At 40.6% G+C, this 20,788-nt stretch overlaps 2 protein-coding genes across 6 annotated transcripts; both read left to right on the top strand.

Annotated features, from left to right (window-relative positions):
• The first annotated feature begins 865 nt into the window (after window positions 1-865).
• On the top strand, window positions 866-11,005 carry LOC125904763 (lamin-A-like). 3 transcript variants are annotated; one of them, XM_049602377.1, is made up of 13 exons: window positions 866-2,547; window positions 3,059-3,403; window positions 5,363-5,519; window positions 5,996-6,121; window positions 6,279-6,449; window positions 6,592-6,717; window positions 7,010-7,230; window positions 7,318-7,594; window positions 7,757-7,864; window positions 7,966-8,085; window positions 8,223-8,279; window positions 9,321-9,518; window positions 9,687-11,005. In XM_049602377.1, the coding sequence occupies exons 2-13, from the start codon at window positions 3,066-3,068 to the stop codon at window positions 9,720-9,722; spliced, it is 1,935 nt and encodes a 644-aa protein (XP_049458334.1). In that variant the 5' UTR covers window positions 866-2,547; window positions 3,059-3,065; the 3' UTR covers window positions 9,723-11,005. The 3 variants fall into 3 exon arrangements, with proteins under 3 accessions (XP_049458334.1, XP_049458333.1, XP_049458335.1); XM_049602376.1 differs by having other exon boundaries at window positions 869-2,547; window positions 3,055-3,403; XM_049602378.1 differs by having other exon boundaries at window positions 870-2,547; window positions 3,055-3,403; window positions 9,324-9,518.
• Window positions 11,006-11,085: 80 nt separating this feature from the next.
• Window positions 11,086-20,767, top strand: naxe (NAD(P)HX epimerase). 3 transcript variants are annotated; one of them, XM_049601935.1, is made up of 7 exons: window positions 11,086-11,160; window positions 12,651-12,841; window positions 12,988-13,096; window positions 13,609-13,719; window positions 17,027-17,137; window positions 17,517-17,664; window positions 19,110-20,767. In XM_049601935.1, the coding sequence occupies exons 2-7, from the start codon at window positions 12,669-12,671 to the stop codon at window positions 19,307-19,309; spliced, it is 852 nt and encodes a 283-aa protein (XP_049457892.1). In that variant the 5' UTR covers window positions 11,086-11,160; window positions 12,651-12,668; the 3' UTR covers window positions 19,310-20,767. The 3 variants fall into 3 exon arrangements, with proteins under 3 accessions (XP_049457892.1, XP_049457893.1, XP_049457891.1); XM_049601936.1 differs by having other exon boundaries at window positions 11,092-11,238; window positions 12,654-12,841; XM_049601934.1 differs by having other exon boundaries at window positions 11,092-11,238.
• The last annotated feature ends 21 nt before the right edge of the window (window positions 20,768-20,788 follow it).

The raw sequence follows: 20,788 nt of genomic DNA, 5'->3' as shown, positions 1-20,788 counted from the left end.
AAAAAAAAAAAAAAAAGCCACACTAAATCACGTCAGTGATGTTAAACCATGACACATGGAAAGGCCCAAGAGCAGTGAATTCTTTTTACAGGCGGTGTAAATCTGAGCGTTCACAAGATGATTAAAAGGATGAGAAAGAAAGAAAGATAAATCAGTTGAACATAATTTTGTTTATTTCTGGCTTCTCTCTAATTTTTGTTTTTTTCCCCCTGTGAAATAGGATGCTTTTTTATCTCTTTAGTTCTGCAAAAGAAACAACATGTAGGAAAATTCACTCTCATGTCCACACTGAGGCCTTGACCCTCAAACACCTTCACATTCGCAGCACCACAGTCCAACGATAACATTTTTTAATTCATAATTTTTGTCTTTCAGAGAAATTGCCTCTTGATAATTTGGTATTTATTAAAAGTTAAACAGCTAAACAAATAAAGTCCTTTTAAAAATACATTTTCAACAAGAAACCAATTATTAGGGTCATCTGGTGGACATGTGTAATTTATTCATTCTTTATACATTTATATATTCATAATACACTCTTGGAAAAGAGTTGACAGGATTCCCACTGATCCTTAGTTTGTGAATTTGAGATAATAATATCAAAGCCTTGAGAATTTTTGTAAGTTGACATAAGTTTACATGGGTCATTGAAAGTGCTTGAATTTATATACTTTGTGCAAGAACAGAAAATCAAGTTCTTTTTGATTTCCATGTTCCACTGACTGCAAGTTGTCTCCTGCAGTTGCATAATTGCTTCACGCGCCACCTGCCACCACCTACACAGCATAATTGGGTGTTCACACATTCAAACCTCTAAATTGTTGTTTGTGAGCTTCTGTAAAGCCTGCTGGTCCTCATAAAAATTCACAGTGTTGAAACAATAATTAATTTTGATTGTTGGGACCTTGGATTTGAGGCAAGCAGGCCTGGAAAGTCTCAATCCAATACTTCATGTTTTTATGGTTGCACCATCAAATGCATATATGTATTTTGGATGTCTAGTGCATCTTTTTATACACATTTCCCCAAAATTCAGCTCAACCATTTGTTTGTAACGATTACCCCACCAGGGTTAAAGGTCCAGTGTGTAGGGTGAAGGGGATATACTGATAAATATGGCATATCATATTCCTAACTATGTTTTAATTAGTTTATAACCACCTAAAAGTGAGAATCGCTGTGTTTTTGTTACCTTAGAATGAGCTGTTTATGTCTACATGAGTGAGTCCTCTTGCATGGAGTCCACAATGTTGCTCTACTGTAGCCCAGAGCGGACAAATCAAATACTGCCACTAGATGGAGGCAGGGTTGGAAGTTAGCACCAGCCTCCAGCCACATGCTGGTAAAGTATTCAAGTGGCTGTTAGATTTGCTTCATCCACCAGCCAAAATACCCAGTGGTAATCTATTAAGTGGCTGGTAGCTTTTGGAAACCCCAGCCACAAAAAGGTATTTTCCAACACTGGCTGGGAGCCATCCACGTTTTCGCATCGGCCATTGTAGTTCTCCTACACGCTTGGCTCAAGGGAGGAGTTTCAATTTTGCAACCTCGCCACTGAATCTGACACACTGGACCTTTTAATGGGTTAAAAACATCATTTGCAAATCAGTCATACATCACTAGGTCTTCTAGAGCAAGGGTCTTCAATGTTGTTTCAATGTCAGGAGGACCCCTTAGCTGAAACACAGACATCACAGGGAACCCCAACACATACATTGTACAAAACTGAGTTGCATATTGAGCCTGCAATAATGTGTAGGGCAGCCTATGTGTCATGTTTAGACCTGCCTTTTTATGGTGCATATCATACTAAGATATTAAAGTAACAATTATTGACAGATTAATGTATTTATACACCATATAAGTTGAGTTGTATCTAGAGCCCCCCTGTTGAAGACGTAGAGTCTAGAGCATGTTGAAGAGCTAACGTATATGAGGAGGCTGAGAATCTCTTGAGCTTTTAGCCTTTTAACTGAAGAATAAGAAAGTATTTTGGATTTGTTTATCCAGAGTCAGTATTCATTAAAACATGTTTCAGACTCTGAAAGCTCTAGTTCTGTATTTAGGGGTTAAAACAATCTGAAAGCTCTCATGTTACTTGTTCATTTTAACTTCATGGAGAAATATAAGCAGTGTAGCTCGAGTCAAACACTGTGAATCAGTAGAACTCAACTCCCAGGCGATAGAGCTGCTTAAAATTATCCCTTGTATGTATCACATGGCATTGTGCGTTTCTTTGAGCAGAGGGTGACTCATTCATTCAGACTGCACACCCATTACAGTGGGAGAGAGACAGAGCAGGAGCGAAAGAGGAACAGCCATCTAACAAGTGCCAAACTTGAGGCCAACCTCTCTCCTCTCCTCCCATCTCATTCTTTCCTATATGGGCACCCACAGATGGACTTGCAGACAGCACAGTAACAGACTGAACAGTGCTGGAGAACTAGGAGGGACTCTCTGATCGCAAGATAACCAAGAAAATTAACAGACAAGTCTACGAATATCCTCGCAGCAGAGTTTTCTCTTCATCAGACCAGCTTTAAAAAGGTAAATTTTCCCATCCAAGTTGGCATCGTTTATGCAGAGACATTACTTTGATTCTTGGGTGGAGTCGATGACCCCTCCCATGTCTTTTGATTAATTGTGCTTTGTCTTTTGTGTATTTTATGCAACTGCACTCAAAGCAGTTCGAAGTTTCTGGAAGCAGTGCACACTTTGCAGTTGTTTATGTTTTCTTTTCAATTCTAAACCTGAAGTTATGCCTTTGTTTTACGTATGAAAGTTCACAGATCTGAACTTTCCTCTCCTTAAAAGTCAAAACCTACTTTTATCGAAGAATAAGGCATGTTTTTTTTTATTGTTTTCTGGATTTATTTTAATGTTAACAGTGGTGAATGTAGATTTGCACAGAACTGCATGGTCAGCCTCCTCCATCCTCCTATGTAAAGTCCTGTTCTTATTGTACTAAGTAAAAAGAATTCTGTACATTAGTTGTGCATGAAAAACTAACTTTCAGAATGCTAAAAATTGATCATCATGTCTGTTTCTGCACAGATAGAAGTGCAATGGCGACACCAAAAAACACTCCCCGAGGTGCCAACACCCCTCTATCCCCCAACCGCATCACCCGTCTCCAGGAGAAGGAGGATCTGTCTAACCTCAACGACCGTCTGGCCATCTACATCGACAAGGTGCGCTCTCTGGAGACTGAGAACGCCGGCTTGCGTCTGCGCATCACTGAGTCAGAGACAGAGGTCAGCCGGGAGCTGACGGGCCTGAAAGCTGCTTACGAGACCGAGCTGGCCGATGCCCGTCAGACTCTGGATTCTGTGGCCAAGGAGCGAGCACGTCTGCAGCTGGAGCTGGGAAAGCTGCGAGAGGACTACAAGGAGCTGAAAGCAAGGTGGGCTGCAGCACATCAATCTAAATCTAGTGTTTTCTGAGTATGCATGTGTGATAAATGGAGATAAATCAATTTAATTAGGGTGGAGAGGGATGTCTCAGCACTTCAGAGGCCCTGAATTCCTTAAAAGCGCCCATGTGTAGTTGTGAGATGTAGTTTCTTTACAATCAAAGTAAGACTATATAACTTTAAAAAGACAAATAACACATTATTCGTCCAAGAGATGGAAAGCTGAGTTCACAGAGAACAAATACACTTTTCCTCAGTTCAGTACACTCAGGAGTTTAGCTGTTGCAGCCTCGTGGTCTGGTATGACCAGCAGCTAATGGTGGCTAATATTAGCAAACTTTAGATATATATTGTAAACAAACTACTGTGTCAGTTAGCAGTCTCTATGACTCGTTTCTACTTGTTTTCGCATTTACAATTATTCTATTATTAGCACTTTTGGCCACAGTAGCTGTTGCAAAGCTAAAACAACATAGGCTAGCTTTAAAGTCAGAATCACAAAACTTTACTGTAGTACACTATAACTGTAGACATAAAGTAACACAATTATTTCTTCAGCTCTTATGGGAGAACACATAAGAGAGCTAAATTATAGACTGTATAAAAAAACAGACGTAGCTACCCACTGGTTTGTGGACTACTGTTTTGAAGCCTGAAGTTTAGCATTTAAGCTGTCGCCATCTTGTTTTTTTGGAGCCAGAAGTGACCATATTTCATAAGAGGGTGGAGCTGTGGAGGAGCGAGGATGGACCTGACTCACACACTATAGTGACGCCTTGTAGACAGCTTGTCACTGAAGTGGCCACACTCCGAAATATGTGTAATTTAATTTGATGTAAACGGGTGAGTCGTATAATAATTCACCTACCTACAGTTGTTATGAATGTTGAAGTTAGCTATTAAGAACAAACAACATTTTTTATTGTACCAGGCTATAAACATTTTCTGCTATCAAGTTTGCAATTTTAACATGAGGGTCTATTGACTCGCTTCTGGAGCCAGCCTCAAGTGGTCATTCAAGGAACTGCAGTTTTTGGCACTTGAGAGTTGGCTCCATTCTTAAGCCATAGAGGTTACGACTAGCTGAATTTGTGTGATTAGTTGTGTTTCCCCCAAGATTAAAGAGGTTTTTGGTAAAAAAAAAAAAAAAAAAAAAAGATGAAAAGACACAAGTGAACCAGATATTTTGTTCATCTAATTATCATGAGAGGACACAGCTGCCTCGAGGCTTCTGAAACCCATTTTCAACCAAATCTTTCTCAGTAAAAGCATGAATAAGAGTGTTGTGATTGCTGTGTTAGATCTAAAACTTCTCTGCGCATGATACACAGCAGCAGAACACAGTTACTCATTAGCTTTTAATAGCTGATGCTTTACTGCTGACAATCTGCGAGCAGTGTTGCCCTGCCACCGGGGCCACTCCCAAGCTTCAGCATACCCTCCTCATTGCTCACTTCAGTTTGACGTCGAGCTCCTAGTCCGACTCCTTCCCATACTGCCACATCCAGAGCCTGATGACTAACTCTTTCCCCAGTTTCTCCTCCTTCACCAAAGTAATCATTATACACACAATACGTGGCAGTGTTTAGAGGGCTCCACTCCTGCCTCCATTATTTTTCCATAAATATTGAGACGATGACCGATGTGTGTTTGGCAAAGCCAAGCTGTTGCCATGGCAGCATCTAGGCTAAACACCAACGGCTGTGGTTTGTGGCAACCACATACACGGGACTGGTTGTGGATGACTGTGGCCTATGAGTCATATGCACCGAGGGTCTTTCCCGTTTCTGTTTCATCCAGGCTACATCCTTATTCAAAAATAACTCATCTTTGTTTCATTAGACTGCGTGTAGGAAACTGTACTTATCCATTTTCCACATGGTTCTTAAGTTACAAAGCAGAATGAATAGGATGTCAACTCAACATCTGAGACAATTTTTGTCTTTGCAGGAACACCAAGAAGGAGGCAGAGTTGGCTGCAGCACTGCAGAGGCTCAAAGACCTGGAGGCTCTGCTGAACTCAAAAGATGCGTCCTTGACGACAGCTCTAGGAGAGAAGCGTAACCTTGAGGTGGAAAACAGGGACCTAAAGGCACAGGTTGCCAAGGTAAACACAAACCCACGCTCAATTTATAGCTCCGTGGAAACACATCTGGGGTCAATCTTTCTGCAGTCAGCCCACAGGCTCACCAACACTTAGTTTGTCCCTCATAACTCCTGTGTGTTTTCCACAAAAACCTGTCAGCTTATCAAAGCTACAACCTTGTTCTGCCTCCTCCACTGCCCATTTATTTCCAGTGGAGGTTTGTAAGGGCCTCACTAACCCAGGATCATTTTCTGGAGTATAAATAAAATATAATATTCAGTACTGGCGTGTGTCTGTGTGAGCAAATGGATTTCTTTGCTGACTTCAGCTTTTCTGTCATGGCTGCTGGAGCTCAGACATTTTGATTAAAGAACAGTCTCCCTACTCTCCTGCCCTCCAGCTGTATTTACTGCGTATTTCTGCACCCTGCTGCCTGTTCATGTGAGTGTTTGTACATGGCTTTGTACTAATACTCAGCTCCTGTTGTGCCTTTTTAGCTGGACACCAGTTTGGCTGATGCCAAGAAGCAGCTGCAGGATGAGATGCTGAGGAGGGTGGACGGAGAGAATCGCATCCAGACCCTGAAAGAGGAGCTGGACTTTCAGAAGAACCTCCACTCTGAGGTATGTCTTAGCATGAATTAATCATTCTTAAAAAGAACTCTCACTCCCTCCCTTTCTTTTCTTTATTATTTGATCACATCAGCACCCACCTATTAGTAAAAAAAAATGAAATTTGTTGTTGAGAGTGAAAATTATTTTGTTGGTAATTCTCTAACAGGAACTGCGGGAGACAAAGCGACGTCATGAGTCTCGTATGGTTGAGTTGGACAACGGCCACCAGCAGGACTTTGAAAGCAAGTTGGCTGAGGCGCTGATGGACATGCGCAGCCAGCACGAGCTGCAGTTTAAAATGTACAAAGATGAGATTGAGAAGACCTACAATTCCAAGGTAGACTGTGAATTTCACAACAGTAACTAAACATGTTAAGATAGGAATCAAGCTGCTTTGGAAGGACAGTTTTGTTGTGGAGCAGCTATGTAATTTTACAAAATAGTACTAATGAACCTACCTTGTTGTCTCTTTCTTTCAGCTGGAAAATGCTCGTCAGTCAGCGGACAGGAGCAGTCACCTGGTTGGAGCAGCACACGAGGAACTCCAGCAGACAAGAATTCGCTTGGAGTCCACGTCTGCTCAGCTCAGCCAGCTGCAGAAACAGGTGATCTGAAATGAGCATGTCACAAATATCACATTCAGGGTTCTTACTGGGACTTAAGTCTTCTGTAGGATACGACTTACATAAAAACTCCCATCCCTCTATCACTGAATTTTCTAAACTCCTGGAAGGACCAAGGGAGGGTGTGAAATGACGAAAAAGTGCTTCTGCACTGTGTACTTTATGTGTCAGCTTCTATGACCAAGACATATTTCCCAAGAGACGAAGTAATTTCAAATCTTACTCGTCTATTTTTGATCTCACAATAACTGTGTAATTTTTCTGTCTGACCCAGCTGGCAGCCCGTGAGGCGAAGTTAAGGGAACTGGAGGACGCCCTGTCTCGGGAGAGGGACACCACCCGTCGCCTGCTGGGAGAGAAAGACAGAGAGATGGCCGAGATGAGGCAGCAAATGCAGCAGCAGCTGGATGAGTACCAGGAGCTCCTGGATGTCAAGCTGGCTCTGGATATGGAGATATGCGCATACAGGAAGCTGCTGGAGGGAGAGGAGCAGAGGTGTGCTGGCACTCACAATGACATTAATTCAGTAAAATAAGACTTGTGATAATTTGTGACTGAACATCATCATGTTTGTTTCTGCAGGCTGCGTCTCTCCCCCAGCCCCCCGCCCACCAAAGTGACAGGAAGTCGTTCCTCTACTTCAGGAGCTCACTCTAGATCGGTCCACCACTACAGTGCTCACAGCTCTCCTGTCAAGAGGCGCCGCCCCAACGACACTGACAGTGAGGCCTCGAGCATCGCAGGTGGAGCTGTGTCCCGCACTCGCATCAGCCAGCAGGCCTCAGCCAGCGGACGGGTCACTGTGGACGAGGTGGACCTGGATGGGAAATATGTCAGACTCAGCAACAAATCAGATGAGGTGAGAAGAAGGATAATGTGTAAACTAAAGGCTCTTTCTGCTACAGTTGCACACTGTGTGGTTGGTCAATACAAGATGTCTACAGTTTTCTGACATTGTTAATAGAGACTGAATTTTTAAAGAAATATACCTCACACCTTCATTTGACATTTGGCCCACCAGGATCAGAATTTGGGGAACTGGCAGGTGAAGCGACACGTGGGATCTGGTGTTCCGATCATCTTCAAGTTTCCAGTAAAATTCACCTTGAAGGCTGGCCAGAGGGTCACGGTAAGAAACACCCTTACTCACTTGAGTCACAAAATCAGCACAGCAGCAAACACAGTTGCAGATACCTCACCCTTTACTTGTACCTTCACCATGGGTGACAGATCTGGGCCTCTGGCGCTGGGGGCACCCACAATCCTCCCTCTGACCTGGTGTGGAAGACTCAGCCCTCTTGGGGCACCGGAGACCTGTTCCAGACCACCCTGATCAGCGCCAATGGAGAGGTATTTTAAACTTACCAGTCAAACTTATGGTATTTTATTTAAGCTTTGGTACTATGATGACATTGATTTTATTATTGCCACAGTGCTTGTGTCAAGGTATGTTGGCCAAAATAAACACTCTAACACTTTTCCTCCAGGAAATGGCCATGAGGAAGGTCACCCGCACACAGTTTGAAGATGAAGATGATGACATGGTGAGAGAAAGACCCACAACACCTTAAGAACACTAAATGGTGTCCAAAATATTAAATATATTAAATTGTAAGACTTCTAAACAATAAATCTAAGTACTCTGTGTAGTACAAAGGATGAGATTGTTCTGTCAAATTAAATTAATATTCTGGAAACAGGCCCTGTACACTGACATAATGCAGAAACATATAAACAACCTGTAATGTAATGCTTATGTATTTTCTCATTCTATAGTTGCTCTGTGAAGATCTGAGAGAATTGAACAATAACCAGACTTCAATACCATAAACACATGCATTTTTATTAATATATATAATATTTTTGGCATTCATTAACTAATAGTTTTGTCAATAAAATGTAAGAAAATATTGAAAAAAGGCCCATTAACAGCCAAAACAGACATATTTGAATTCCTTTTTTTATAGGACCAACAGTCTAAAACATACAGATGTTCAGTTTGCTATCATATAAATCTTAGAAAAGCAAGAGATCTACACATTCATGGAGCTACATTAGAGGACGTTAAGCATGTTATTTTCTCTAGATATTAAAGGGGCTCTATGCAAAATTCAGAGCTCTCAATATGGAGGCGGCTGGGCCGGCTAGCAGTAAATGGTGCTAACTTCATAAACAGTGCTAACAATGGCAACAGTGCTGACAGACCTAACGGTGTTATTGACTTGCCAATGTGTTCTCATTAGAAGTTCAGTGTGTATGATTTAGGGGTATATTTTGGCAAAGATGGTATATAACATTCATAACAATGTTTTCTTTAGTGTATAATCACCTGAAAATAAGGATCACTGTGTTTCTGTTACTTTAGAACGAGCTGTTCTAGTCCGCCATGTTGTTCTTCAGTAGCCCAGAACAGACAAACCAGACATGGCTCTAGATAAGGCCATTCACATCTCTGCATCGGCCAATGTAGTTCTCCAGCACAAGTAGCACACTGAAGTTTCAGTTGGTTGCAATCTGCATCCTCACCACTAGATGCCACTAAATCCCATACACATGTTAATACTGAACCTGTGTCTTTGCCTCAGCAGGTGGCTCACAGCACCTGTGGAGACAGTGAGTACAACCTGCGGAGCCGGACGGTGGTCTGCGGCTCTTGTGGACTTCCTTCAGACAAATCCAGCAACTGCTCTGTGACCTCAGCCTCCCGCTCATTCCGCAGCGGAGGAATTTCCGAGGGTTTACTGCCACACTCCTACGTGTTCAGCACCAGCACTCCTCGCAAGGTGGGCACTGCAACACACACTATATTCCTTTTAAACTTTATAAAGACAGGCGTATAATTCAGCTCATTTGGAGTCAGAAGCATGAGTGCTTTGCTGTATGATCAAGGTGTCTTTATATTGAATTGATTTGTGTGTGGTGTTAGTAACTTTGTCAATCTTTCCTCTTAGACTGGAGTCAGACTTGAGAGCTGTCCAATCATGTGAGCCCCTGGATCCACGCTGAAACACTTCAACTCTATTAGTTTTCAGTTATTAGTTCTGTAGTTACCAGTTGTAGTTATCAAGTTCAGTTCATGTACTTTGGAATAATGTTCAAGATATTATATGCAATAAAACTTTATACTGCTTTTTTATAATGTACATAGGCATGCTTATGGAATATTTTCTTAAATTTCAATGATGATTAAAAGAGTCACTTTTGGTTGTATTTGTGACATTAAGGATTGGAAATATCTACCAGCCTTCCACTGAGCATACAGTAAGAATCTACTAACTCCTTTAATGCCTTAAAACGACTGTCTGGGCCAATTTATTCTGAAAGCCTTGTTTACTGGTAAAACAAGAATTTATTGCTGGTAGATAAAATCATATTTTCTTGTGCTGTTAAATCAGATTTTTATTTAACCCCGTAAACATACTGATGCAGCAGGGTTGCAGTAAAGTCATTTGTGTTCACTTATTTTGAATAAAAGTTTCTTCTGGAGTTAGAATAAATTGACCCCAACCTTGCTACAGCTCTACAGAATATTTTGTATTTTTGCTAATATCAATAAACTTTTCTTTTTTCCAGAATGTGTCTTGTTCAACAACACTGATGTGATAACTATTTAAGTACATGCAGTATTTGTTCTGTTTTACCATAGTGTATAAATTTTATAATAGGCAGGCTATTGTAATTGTGGAGTTAAATCTATTTGACCAACTGATTGTAGCTCTCTGACTGTGATTAATTTACTATGGTCTTTTAAAAATTTGAGACAACAAAAAGAGAATATATGAACATTTCTGAACTGTATGTTTAAAACATCAACACATTAATACTCTTATCAGTTAACATTAACCTCTGGTATCATTTCAATAGTTCGTTTTATGAACTAATTTAGTTTACAGCATATCAGATTGATATTATACTTCTTACTCCACTACATGTCTGCCACTTATTACAACTTTACAGTTTAAGATTTTAGCAACTTTTAAAACTCTGCACACATGTTAATTTAACAGTAATGAATATCAAAATTATTAGTATAGCACTGAATTTAACATTATGAGAGGGGAAATCAGTTTTCAATATGTGCCTTTACTTTTTGTATTTTAACTGTATTTCTAGAATGTATTTTTACTTCAGGAAAAAGTGCTCAGGACTTTTATCTCTGTACTTTGACTTTCTTTATAGTGTCGCATTTCTATCTTTACTTAGGTATGTAAATACTTATTCCATCACTTTTATGACTTTCATGATAATAATAATAAAGTTACTCAATAAACACCTGTCAGTAGCCTACTTTCTACCAGGGGTCGGACTTTTATTTTGAAATTAGAGCAGCGTTTACGTTTCTTTCAAACCCGGAAGTGGGTGACGTCTTGGGGCTGCAAGTGTTGTTGCACAGCTGCTACCATTTAATAAGCTAATTATTGATCTGTAAGTGGTGTCACTGCATTGTTTGTGAGGGAAAACGTGCATGTGAAGTTGTTTTACAGAAAGGCTCGCTAACATTTGGTGAGTGTTACTAAATATGTGTTACGAAGTCAAGCAAAGTCAAGCTGGAGCTAAACGTTAGCTAGCAACTCACAACAACTCAACAGCCTGTAGACTGAATTCACAAGTACAACGTGAACTTCCTGTGTTTTAAGTCTTTAGTTGACGATTACTGCCATCTCCATCAAGGGCTAACTAGTTAGCTAGCTACTCTGCTAAACTCACTACAGGTACATTTAGTGATACAGAGATGAAAAGTAAAGTAAGATTATTACATGAAACAATACCAGCAAGGAGTGTATTAATATGAACTGACACCTGCACAATCACTTTCTATGTAGTCATCAAGTTAACTGTTTGAAAGTCCAACTGGTTTTAAAACTGTTCACTTAATTGTATCTCTCATTTTGCCCATTTTTATTTGTTAATTAGACAGATTTATTATATATCATAACAGTTAAAGAGAGGGTTGTTTCCACTTGATATTAACACTGGAGCTATTATGTGAAGATTAATATAATTTTTTTTAAATGTAATAGTTTGTGATTATGGACTGTCAACTAGCCTATTATTTTTATTATTGATTCATTAATTTAGTCTATAAAATTTCATTAAAATATAAACAAAAATTTCCATCTGTTTCCTAAAGCTCAAATTGATATAGTCAAATTGCTGTTTTTTTTTGTCTGACCAACAGTCCAAAATGTAAAGATATTTAATGTACAATAATTTGACAGTAAGTTAAGCAGTAAATCATCACATCTGAGCAGCAGGAACCAGCAAATGTTTGGTGTCTTTGCTAAAAGAACTGACTAATTGATAAATCGACTGACTTTTTTTTCAGACAAAACAATTTGACCTGGAGACCATGGATGTTTTTAATTTCGTCTAACACTTAATAGATGAAATGACTGAGCAAAAATAATCAACAGATTAATAGATAATGAGTGTAAAGTGCTCTGCTTTAGTGCAGTATGACTCTGTTTGATCAATCAGCCCAAATTATAAGTAATTGTATAAAAATGTAATTAACTTTGGCATCAACAGTCTTGTCTTCCTGTAAATTATATTGAGCAGGAACTGAGGGTTGAGGGATGATGGATGCAAATATCCTTGAGGGACTGTGAGTATGCAGCCTGCCGGTGGAGAGAGGGAGCAGAGAAAAATGCAAACAAGTAATGAAAGCAGTGTAGCAGCTGTAGGAGGCAGTGATGTCAGCAGACTGAGCAGCAGAGCTTTTAGAAGTGGGGGAATGAACTTCAGCATTGAAGTAGTCTGTCTGAACCACAGCCTGCGGGCATTGCTTCATGTAAAAGATTCTTGTTTAGTAGGCTCCACCGCTACACTTCTATCGGTTCATTAAGTCATGGGATTGATGTGGGGACGAACTTCCTTCAGTTCATGGTAGAATGCTGTGCTCTCTTCTATTCCAGCAGTGTGGATCCATCTGGATGTTGAGTGCGCGGGCTCTGTTTGGGATCGGCTTCCTGGTGACCTCAAGGGCCACGGCAGTCCTCGCTCAGACAGGGACATGCCCGCTGTATGCTGCAGCTAACAACCACAAGAAGGACTGTTTCAGTAGCAGACCAGCTTCCACCATGGCCCAGACCATCAAGTATCTCGGGTAAAGTTTTATTTCTTGTACACAGACACAGAATTTACACACTAAATCCATTTACAGACTGAGTGTGTGTGTGTGTGTGTGTGTGTGTGTGTGTGTGTGTGTGTATGTATATAGACTGTCCAAACTGACCTGTAGATGCTCCACAGGCAGGAGGAGGCGCAGCACATTGACGAGGAACTCTTCAGTGAGTACGGCTTCAGCGTGGATCAGCTGATGGAGCTGGCTGGACTCAGCTGTGCCACAGCCATCTCCAGGGTGAGATGTCAACCAGGGCTCTTATTTTGAAATAACTTTATTTGCACAGCACCTTTTGTACAAGTCTGTGCAGTTCAAAGTATTTTACAAGCTTCCGATAAAGAACAATGGGAGACTAATGCACAAGACAATAAAAGCAACAACAACAACAACAGCAACAACAACAACCAATTCGGCATTATAATTGATTAATGTCAGCGATATATAATCCATTCCTCCAAAAAACAACCTGATCTTATTAGTGTTTTTTCAATGAACCTTAAAGACCTTTCAGATATCAGGTATATTTGCTACAGAAGTCACGCTGTGTTACAGAAGCCAGGTTTTGCATTTACAGTAGACGGATATGTCTGGATCAGATTACATCCTGAAGAGGGGAATAATCTGATTACTTTCTTCATCTTCTGACTCTACATCACTAGAAGCATGGAAAGAAAAGCCTCTTTTCCTTGTCATATACCAGTTGTGGTGTGGTGTTGTATAGATTTTTTTCTGTCTGTTTTTTCCTGCAGGCATATCCTATTACTTCCCTGGTGAAGGCCAGACCTTCTCTGCTGGTGATTTGTGGACCAGGTAACAATGGAGGCGACGGCCTGGTCTGTGCCCGACATCTTAAACTCTTTGTAAGTGGCCTTTACTTTGGTGACTGTCAGATCTCTCTGCAGCAGTGGCGCACCGTAACTAAGAATATACACATCCTCAAACACTGTACTTACTAGGGTTGGGTACCGAAACTCGGTACTTTTTGTACTTGGTACCGATTCACGGCGGTACTACCGAGTACCGATTGACTTAAAATGAATCGGTGCCAAATTTCGGTACTTGAGGTGGAGGCGGAGCGAGAGCGCATGACTCGCACCTCAGACTCAGCAACAATGGCGACAAAAAAAATGTGCAGACAAAAGTTAACGTGCAGCACTGTTCCTAAATGTTCTCAATAAAATGTTGAAACTGAGAAGTTTAGACTATGGGCCCGAACGACACATAGTGCGTCCAAATTCACGCCCGTTCCTCTCTGTGGATTTTTCCGCGACTGTGCGTCATAGCGAAAAGCCACGCAGCGGAACTGTAGCTTTCTGACAAGGCCACTTGTTGGTAATCCATTGTTTTCACAGCGACAAACAATGATGATACAATAAAATGATATATAACAGAGCTTTCATACAGCTTTGCACACACATTACTGTTGGATGGATTACTCGCGAACGCAGACTCACACAGAAATGCCACACATATCATTGCACTGTCATCCCATCACACTATAAATCCAGATTAATTGTCTACAAAATAAAAACTTGACGAATTTCTTTACAACCCATTATACAGATCTTGTTATCAGTCACTTCATATAGTGAGGAATATCGTATCTTACCACGTCTTAGGCTTGTGTGTGTTTCTCCCTGTCTATCCACATTTGTAGTCCGGCTTTCAAGATGCAAATATCTCCATATTGTCCAGCTGACACTCCATCAAACTTTGTATGACAAGACAAGCGCACTTCACCTTTGCGCACCCAGACAACTGTAGCCTAATTATGCATGCTGACAGGGCCGTAGTTACCATATACATTGAGGGGGACACGTGTCCCCCACACCAATGCCCAAAATGTCCCCCCAATATGTAACTAAAATTGAAAAACAAATATTATCTTGGAGGACATCATTGCACTTGGCTGACTATTTTTCTATGATCTTAGATGTAAATATTGCATGTTTCTTTCAGATAAAACACATTTTTGACTTGTGAATGAGTCAATGGAATTTCTTGCAATAATGAAAAATACTGGCAATCATGTCTGCCTGGCACAAACCACATGTTTTGGACAGCTGTGAAGTGACAGAATGTCCCACCAGTTCTTATATTGCCAGATTCCAGAAAGTCTCCCCTCTTCATATATGGCAAAATATGTCAACTTCCAAATTGCTATGCTGAGATACATGTAAAAATGTAAGAATTTAGTAATGCGGATTTGTTTTTTTCATTAATATAAAAATTAATATAAAATACAGGCACATAGAAGGACATTAAATGATGGCAAATCAGGATAGCCCAGATTGTCCTGAAACCCCCCCCCAAGATATAGCATGTGTATTAGTGTTGTCACAATACCAAAATCTTTGTTTCGGTACCAATACCAATATGAATTTCAATACTTTTCGATACTCTTCGGTACTTTTCCTAAGGAAAAGTCCTTTTGGATACAAACCTTTAGAACAATAAATAGTAGGGGTGTAACAGTAGCAAAAAAATCATGGTTCGGTAAGTACCTCGGTACAGACGTCACGGTTTGGTAACTCAAATGTCCCACCAAGTTTGTGTTGTCTCGTGTTGTCTCCCTTTGCAAGGCAGACTTTCTCCTGTCTTTTTTCACATGCGCCAGCTGCGAGTGTTGATACAGGTGTTGTCATACACACCACTTGTGCAATCTGTACTCCAACAGGAACAAGAAAGGCGTTTGTGTGCATAAATGAGTAAAATAAATTAACTAAATTAATGAATTGAATCAATTTCAAAGTACCAGTATTTTCCAAATGCAGTATAGTACCGTTTGGAATACTCTAGTACTGCGGTACTATTTTAGTACTGGTATACCGTGCAACACTAATGTGTATGTAGCCTTTATAATGACTGTGATATGAGCTTAAAAGTAAAGGCAGTAAAAATACCCGAAAAAGGCCTAGGGCCCATAGGGTTAAAAAGTACCGAAATAAAGTACCGTTTGGTACCGATACCAGTACCGGTACCTGGTTCAATTATGAACAGTACCCAACCCTAGTACTTACACTGTAATACAATATTGGGTTATTTGGACTTACTTGAGTATTGCTATTTCACGGTACAATTTTACTTCTACTCCACTGCAGTTATTTAATAGTTATAGCTACTAGTTACTCTGCAAATGGTTTTTCATACAAGACATATGATTAGTTTTTAAAACTTGCATTGTTAATAATAATTTAGTTAATTTTAATTTTTATTATTTTATTATTATTTAAATTTTGCATCAGTCAGACATCTTTTACAGTAAAAACCTTGCAATTCATTATAAACAATACAGTCATCTTAAAATAGATTTTAAATATGTAAAAATAAAATTCAGAGGTACTTATTGAAGGAGCTGTCTGCAACATTCAAAGCACACAGTATCTGTGATTCACAGTCTGAGCCGAGATTGTCTGTACACGACTCTCAACATGGAGGTGTCTGAGCTGGTGGCTAGCAGCTAATGGTGCTAACTTAACAATGCTAACAATGGCAACGGTGCTGACAGAGCTAACTGTGTTAACCTGGCGAGTACCAGAGGGTGGGTGCTACGTTTCTGCTGCGTTATCATTGGTAAATGCCATGTGAGCCCAGTGTAGAGCGGCGTCGATTAGCTAGCCAGTGGGATACGCACACGGGGACTCACATTCACTAATATGCACATACAGCCAGACTATCTACTACAACAATGAACAGAGAAGGTTGTATTACAGGTTGAGGTTTTTGCTTATTAAACTGCCCAACACTGTATGAAGTTGTCAGCTCTAACAACCAGCTACAAAAATGTCATGATAGGTATTATTTTCTTTAGTTTCAGGACTTTAAATGCAGGACTTCCATCTTTTTTTTACAATGAGATATTACTACTTTTACTGAAGGAAAGGATCCTACAGGATACTTGTTCCACCCCTGCTGCACAACATTTGTGTATTTGGCAAGGTTCTGACTTCAGGCAGTTAAGTTGCAGAACAGAAGGCCATTTAAGGGCAGCGTTTGCTAAATGAATCCTCAGTGGCAGCTTTGAATCAGTCTGAAGGCATTCTTTACCCTTTCACTTTTATTAAAGCCGTCTGTGCGGAGGAGAGGTTAAGTTTGCTCGCTCAAACTTGTGGCTTTAAAATTTCAAACTATGAAGAATGTCTTCTGTCACTCTGTGTGCTGTTGCAGGGTTACGAGCCCACCATCCTGTATCCGAAGAGGCCAAACAAGCCTCTGTTCCAGGGCCTGACCACACAGTGCCAGAAAATGGAGATCCCTTTCTTGACTGAGATGCCTGAGGTTTGGCATTAATCAATTATGCAGCACTGTGATCCACAGTGGTGAAGAAAATGCATCTGCATGTTGTGTCTATGGATGTGCATTTCATTTCAAGCTCTGCAAGTATTGTATCACACATGATAAGATCTCAATTAATGAGGCTGCAGTTCAGAGTAGATGGAGCCTAAATTATCCCTGTGGGAGGATTTGGGTCAGAGTTTTTATAGCAGCAGACAACAGTCAATAATATACTTGATAACTAATGATGCAGAGTCATTTACTGATGCTTTCAGGTTATACACATGTAGTTTGTGCCAGTGAAATGTTGATGTTTGTTGCTCTTTTAAGGCAATGTAAAAAAAACCAACAACAGTGTTTCTGTAAAATATTGATTTCCCAGGCTGGAGTGATTGATGAGGCTTACAACCTGGTGATAGATGCCATCTTCGGCTTCAGCTTTAAGGGGGCTGTGCGAGAGCCTTTTGGTTCCATCCTAGACGTGTTGAAGAAGACGACAGCCCCCGTAGCCAGCATTGACATCCCCTCAGGTCAGCTGTCACACACTCAGAACTTCTCAAGGAGAGGAATATGGATTTCCACTAAATAAAAATGCACTTGTTACCATGTTGGTGAATTGTAATCTTACCCATTATATGAATGGGAACATTTAGTTGTGTAAAATGCCAAGATTTGGCAAATTTTTCATGTGCGCAACCCACATACTCAACTCTGCTGCTCATCCCACAAATGCATGTTACTTGCAAATGTGGCACCATTTAAAAGGGAAATAAACAGGCTTTCCAACGGTATACGACTTATTGCCAAGAAACATTGTTACAACTAAGAAATAATCCACCAAACACAAATTTCCTTACTTTTTGTGCGTAGTTAAGTTTTGGGTGGGACTGCAGATCTTGTGTTGAAAGGTAAATGGTCATATGTGTTGGTAGCGGGCGGGTGCGGTATTGCACACGGCAGTTCCGGTTCGGGAGCAGATCTTAAAAATCAGACCCGTACAGGACTGTGGTGTGGAGTATAGATGTACTTTCAGACGTTTTGGTGGCATCTCAGCACGCTGAACTGCCAACTCTGTCAAAAACACAGCGCTTGACTTCAGCCCATTACGGACAGTATAGGTTGCTGCAGTAGTGGGTTAGTCACATGTCACATTAAATCAGACAACGCTTGCTGTGATTGGCTGCAAGAAAACCATACAAATACTAATGTTTTCCTAGATGGTGGTACAAGAAGGCTTGAATGCAAGTATCGTTTGTCTGGAGAAGTTTGATGCTACTTGGTACTGGGTTATTTCAGTCGATACCTTAAAGGTTTGAGTACCGATACGGATAAACTGTTCTGGACTCATGCATTTCTCTGACTTTTGTCTCTCATCTGGTCTCTACCGTGTGTGTCTCTCACACACTCCAGTCATCAAATTTGATAACTCTTAATCATTTATTAGTTATAGGTCTGGATCCAGATAGGAAGGCGTCTGGGTCCACATTCATTTTGCAAATAAGGGGATGGCATTGTCCCCTTTTAATCGCCTATTGCTAAGAAGCCTTGATGGTTTAAAAATCCTGGTGCCTAAGATATCAAATGTTCAATATGATCTTTTTTTTTTATCCAAATGTATCTGCTATTCAGTGAGTAGAATCGTTCGACAATCACAGTTAGCTGTGGTGGAGGGGGTTTGACTTGATATGATTGCTTGTATTCATCTGTGTGTGACCAGCGTAGAATTTCTTGAAAATCAATCACTGGACTTGCATGTAATTGGCTGTTCATGCTCCCAAACGGAAGAGTCCCATCGGTTTTGGTGACCCTTTGACTTTTCCTGTAGTGCTAACATAAGACCAAACCTTCTGCACCAAGATATCTTCAAAACTAATGACCTGATTGTCACTTCTACAGCTGAGAATATTTAGTCATAAGAAGAAGAAGAAGCCTGTTGTGGATCGTGACATCCTGTTTGTTTTTGTTTTTGTCAAAGGTTGGGATGTGGAGCAGGGCAGTGCAGATGGACTGCAGCCCGACATGCTCATCTCTCTCACCGCTCCTAAGAAGTCTGCCTCCTTGTTCAGAGGACGATACCACTTCCTGGGAGGCCGGTTTGTGCCACCGGGTCTAGAGAGGAAGTACCAGCTGAACCTGCCTCAGTATCCTGGCACAGACTGCGTGTTACAACTGTAGAGGATGTACTGAAGGTTTGATGAGAGGATGGGTGTCCTCTTTAAAGGAATAGTTAAACATTTTGGGAAATAATTCTCACCCACTTTTTTCCAAGAGTCAGATCATTAAGATTAATTTATGTTTGTGTCATAATTACAGAGCTGGAGTCTGGAGGTAATAGCCTAGCTTAGCATAAGGACTGGAAACAAAGGAAACAGCTAGCCTGGCACTTCTAAATCTCAATCTAGACAGTTTTCTTGCTTTAACTAAATGTTTATTGCACACTGTAAGAGCTATAGAATAATGACACGATCTATGCTTAGCTTGGTTTCCCATAAGCCTTGCTGCCACCAGATACGATCTCCCGGGAAAAAGAAGCCTCCATTTCCAGCACAAAGGAAGTGGGTCAACCACTGTGCAACCAAAACAGGAAGAGGATAGTGCTTTTGTTTTCCCCTGTAGATCTCAGTTATTTAAGTTACTTGCAGTTACTATCCCTAGTAGCCTGAAAATAGCAGACAGTGGAACAATAGAAGTCACTGTGGAAAAACAAATTGCAGTGTGTCCTGTATTGTTAGTAGTGTTTAGGCTTTGAGGAAAACAGAAAGTTCACTTCAGTTGTCTTTGCAACAGCAGTGCCAACAACAAAATAATAAACAGACAGGAATGTGAAATTGACAGTTTGCAGTTGTACAGGATGTTATGTGCTGTAAGAATTTTGATGTCCTGACTCCAACTGTACTTAACACACAGACTTGAGAGAGGTTTCAGCCCTCAAATCTAAAGGCCTAGATACACCAAACCAACATCAAAGAACTAGTGGTGACTAAGGCTGACTGTTGCATCATCTCACACTGCCTGTGTCTCAACCAAAAAGTTGCACCTGAACACATTGCAAAGACGACAGCCAACGACCAACTAGCACTGATGTTCTGTGCCTGTGTGAGAGGAAACATCTCTCCATACAGTTTCTGCTAAAGAGCTCAATGGCTAAAAAATGAGTCTCACCTAATGTAACAAGTTTGTTTCGATCTAACGCCCTCTTGACCTAAGCCGTATGTTTGCCCTGACTTGAACTGCCAATTAGAGTCACTTCATTCACTGACGAGCTTTGCTGGCTCCCACGCAGATTCAACATGCTGAATTGTCCAAAAAGGGCCAACACGTCACAAAAACTAGTTTGACAGATTGTCATTGATGGCCCAGCATTCACCAATGGGCGACTGACGGCTTGGTGTGTCAGGGCCCTAACCTTTACAGAGAAATAAAATCAGTGTTTTTTCCCTAAAGGTTGAACTATTCCTTTTAATCTGGGAATGTCATTGGTTCCCATCGAGTGGATGGTGGTGACTGTTCATCCAATAAGGTGTTATAATTATTAGCTCTCTGGACGATTTTGTTTTCATGTTGAAGCACAAAGCTTTAAGGTGGTGGTTGCTTCAGCTACATGAAAATAATAATAAAAAAAGATCGACTGTTGTCTGCATTGTTATTATTTCT

The sequence above is a fragment of the Epinephelus fuscoguttatus genome, linkage group LG17 (genome assembly GCF_011397635.1).
Source record: "Epinephelus fuscoguttatus linkage group LG17, E.fuscoguttatus.final_Chr_v1".
Taxonomy (NCBI): domain Eukaryota; kingdom Metazoa; phylum Chordata; class Actinopteri; order Perciformes; family Serranidae; genus Epinephelus; species Epinephelus fuscoguttatus.
Note: the sequence above shows the minus strand (reverse complement) of the source record. Positions and strands in the feature narration are given on the sequence as shown.

Coding starts and splice junctions, on each gene's coding strand:
- LOC125904763 (XM_049602377.1), top strand. CDS start 3,066: ATGGCGACACCAAAAAACACTCCCCGAGGTGCCAACACCCCTCTATCC. Junction 6,450..6,591: donor AGAAGACCTACAATTCCAAG/GTAGACTGTGAA, acceptor TCTTTCTTTCAG/CTGGAAAATGCTCGTCAGTC. Junction 9,519..9,686: donor GCACCAGCACTCCTCGCAAG/GTGGGCACTGCA, acceptor CTTTCCTCTTAG/ACTGGAGTCAGACTTGAGAG.
- naxe (XM_049601935.1), top strand. CDS start 12,669: ATGTTGAGTGCGCGGGCTCTGTTTGGGATCGGCTTCCTGGTGACCTCA. Junction 13,097..13,608: donor GTGCCACAGCCATCTCCAGG/GTGAGATGTCAA, acceptor TTTTTCCTGCAG/GCATATCCTATTACTTCCCT. Junction 13,720..17,026: donor CCCGACATCTTAAACTCTTT/GTAAGTGGCCTT, acceptor GTGCTGTTGCAG/GGTTACGAGCCCACCATCCT.